This window comes from Babylonia areolata, chromosome 35, assembly GCF_041734735.1.
Source record: "Babylonia areolata isolate BAREFJ2019XMU chromosome 35, ASM4173473v1, whole genome shotgun sequence".
NCBI lineage: Eukaryota > Metazoa > Mollusca > Gastropoda > Neogastropoda > Buccinidae > Babylonia > Babylonia areolata.
This window is the reverse complement of record NC_134910.1, coordinates 8,086,856-8,090,209: the sequence shown is the minus strand read 5'-3', so window position 1 is coordinate 8,090,209 and position 3,354 is coordinate 8,086,856. Positions and strand designations below refer to the sequence as shown.

Here is a 3,354-nt window from a genome sequence, read left to right as displayed (position 1 = left end):
GACATACAGATACACTACCCAACAACAGACAGAGACAGACGCTACCCTTGAACAGACAGGGAAAGAGAGACGACCCTACACACAGACATAGACATACACTACCCCAACAACGGAAATAAGACTATTACCCTACAACATACACACAGATACACCATCCTACAACAGACAGGGAATCAACAAGACTGGCAGGGCGGACAAGGAAGAGGAGGAGGAGGAGGAGGAGGAGGACGACGACGACCACCACCACCACCACCACCAGCACAAGCACCACTACCAGCACCAGCGGCAGACCTAATCCTCATCCATGGACCTGCCGCAGTGCTTGCAAAAGGTGTGCACCACGCTGGTACCATTGACCACCTTCACCTTGCGGCTCGACATGCCCCCGCCCCTGCCCCCGCCCCCTCCAACCACCACCTCCGCCCCCATCCACTCCTCCTTGCCCTTGCCCTTGCCCCCCTCCCCCTTCCCCTCCCCTCTACCGCCTCTCATCCGGTTCTGCCAGTCGCTGCCCCCGTCCTGTTCCACGTGCAGACTGTCCAGCTCCGAGTCCACGTTGTCGGGGGTCTCGGGGGTCTCTCTTGCCTCCTCTCCGCCCTCCTCCTCCTCTTCCTCCTCTTCCTCCGCTCCCCCACTCCCGCCGCCGCCGCCGCTCCCGCCGTTGTGGTCGCTGTCGACAGAGGAGACCTCCAGGATGTCGTCAATCTTGGAGTCGAGGGAGCTCTGTTTGAAGCGGGTGGCTCCGGACCTTCTCTTGGAGGCGAACAGGTTGTAGTCCAGGCTCAGCTGCTTCGTCTGCTCGCGCAGCTTGCCCCGCCGGCGCGGAGAGAGGCGCAGGGCTTGGCTGCCCAGCCCACCCAGGGCCTGGAAGTGGCGCGCGAAGGCCGCCGTCACGTCGCTGTTGTCAAAGAGTGCCGCGAAGCTGCCGTTGATGACCTTAGGCGACATGGGCACGTTGGACAGCACCAGGCTGATCCCGTAGTCCTTCTTCTTCTTCAGGCTGGGCAGGCGCTGGAGGCGGCCGGGGTTCTTGTTCGCCGCCCCTGCCGCTGCCGCTGCTGCCCCCACGCCGGTGCTGCTCCCTCCTCCTCCTCCTCCCACCACTCCCATTCCCACCCCCACCCCCGACCCGGCCCCCAGCATCCCTGCCACCCCCGCTCCTCCTCCGCTGCTACTGCTGATGATGTTGTTGTTGTTGGGTGCCGTTGTCGTTTTGCTCACGGTGGACCCTGGGCCCACCGTCTCCCGCTTTTCCGCTTCCTGTTGCAGCTGCGCAAGGGCGTCTTCCGGTATCGCTTCCGCTTCCTCCTCCTCCTCTTCTTCTCCTTCTTCTTCGTCTTCCTGCGTTATCTGCAACAGGTTTGGGGAGTGGGGAGGGGTGGGGGGTGGGGGGGGTGGGGGGGGGGGGAGAAGGTGAGAGTGGGTGGGTGTGATGGCTCACCTGTCTCTCATCCGCTGCTTCAGGTACCCCTGGTACATGTCTGAGCAGCAGTATAACCCCAGCTGCGTTTAGTCAGGCCTTGAAGTGTTCGCTTGTATATTTGTGTACCTATCAGAGTGGATTTCTTTTCTTTTTCTTTCTTTTTTGACTCACTTGTGTAAACAAAGTGAGTCTATGTTTTAACCCGGTGTTCAGTTGTGTGTGTGTGTGTGTGTGTGTGTGTGTGTGTGTGTGTGTGTGTGTGTCTGTGTGTGTGTGTGTGTGTCTGTGTGTTCGTGGTAAACTTTAACATTGACATTTTCTCTGCCAAATACTTTGTCAGTTGACACCAAATTAGGCATAAAAATAGGAAAAATTCAGTTCTTTCCAGTCATCTTGTTTAAAACAATATTGCACCTCTGGGATGGGCACAACAAAATAAAAAAAAAAGAAGCCTAATTATATGCAAACTGCATTTACTGTTATATTTATATTTTTTGTATTCTCTAAACTTAGCACTTTGACCTCTTATTCTGACACAACAACAAGAGGAGTCATTATTATCATTTTTTGTTCAAACAGGAACTTCTTTTGCTAAGCATGGAATTTTTATTTATTTTGCAAACGTTTTGGTGCAGACAGTAAAAAAGGGAAATTACTCTGTAATTAATGCTAGGGGACTTAATTTATCACAAGTGAGTCTTGAAGGCCTTGCCTCTCTTGTTTTTACATAATTTCGCCAGAGGACAAAACTCTCGTTGCCATGGGTTCTTTTTCAGTGCGCCAAGTGCGTGCTGCACGCGGGGATCTCAGTTAAACTAGTCGTCTCACCCGAAAGACTAGACGCTCAGTTTAAATTTTTCCAGTCAAACTTGGGAGAAAGGGAGAGAGAGCGGGATTCGAACCCACACCTTTACAGACTCTCTACATTGGCAGCCGAGCGTCTTATTAACCATTCCGCCACCTTCCCCCGCAGGGAAACAACAACGACAGCAACAGAAAGGCCACGTGGAGAGTACGTACAGAAACTGTGAGTTTGGAAACGCCTGTCATTGTGTGTGTGTGTGTGTGTGTGTGTGTGTGTGTGTGTGTGTGTGTGTGTGTGTGTTGGAGCTCATGTACGTTTATATGTATTTGACTGTGCTTTCATATATGTGAAACTGCGTTTTTGGGGCATATCTGTTATGCATGTGTGGGTGTATGTGTGAATGTGTGTCTTCATGTTTTATATTTATTTGCTTATTTATCATCATTGTTGTCTTATTTATTTAATTATTTATTTAATTATTTATTAATTATTATTATTATTATTATTTTATCATTATTTTCATTAATACTATCTTTTTTATATCATAATTATTTATTTACTTATTTATGTATGTACGCTTATCTATCTATCTATCTATCTATCTATATATATATATATTTTTTTTTTTTTTTTTTTTTCTCAAGGCCTGACTAAGCGCGTTGGGTTACGCTGCTGGTCAGGCATCTGCTTGGCAGATGTGGTGTAGCGTATATGGATTTGTCCGAACGCAGTGACGCCTCCTTGAGCTACTGAAACTGAAACTGTCATTGTAGTACCAACGCAGGGTACTCCTGTGGAGTGATGGCCTAGAGGTAACGCGTCCGCCTAGGAAGCGAGAGAATTTGAGCGCGCTGGTTCGAATCACGGCTCAGCCGCCGATATTTTCTCCCCCTCCACTAGACCTTGAGTGGTGGTCTGGACGCTAGTCATTCGGATGAGACGATAAACCGAGGTCCCGTGTGCAGCATGCACTTAGCGCACGTAAAAGAACCCACGGCAACAAAGGGGTTGTTCCTAGGCAAAATTTTGTAGGAAAATCCACTTCGATAGGAAAAACAAATAAACGTGCACGCAGGAAAAAATACAAAAAAAAAATGGGTGGCGCTGTAGTATAGCGACGCGCCCT

The 3,354-nt window shown here is 50.1% G+C and overlaps 1 protein-coding gene across 1 annotated transcript in view; it reads right to left on the bottom strand.

Annotated features, from left to right (window-relative positions):
* Nucleotides 1-291: 291 nt before the first annotated feature.
* LOC143277787 (aromatic-L-amino-acid decarboxylase-like) overlaps nucleotides 292-3,354 on the bottom strand; it is a 213,555-nt gene continuing 210,492 nt past the window's right edge. Inside the window, exons 16-17 of the mRNA XM_076582690.1 lie at nucleotides 1,276-1,337; nucleotides 292-1,029 (exon numbers count right to left, since the gene is read on the bottom strand). Coding sequence (XP_076438805.1) covers nucleotides 292-1,029; nucleotides 1,276-1,337 — 800 coding nt within the window. The remainder of the gene's footprint in view (nucleotides 1,030-1,275; nucleotides 1,338-3,354) is intronic.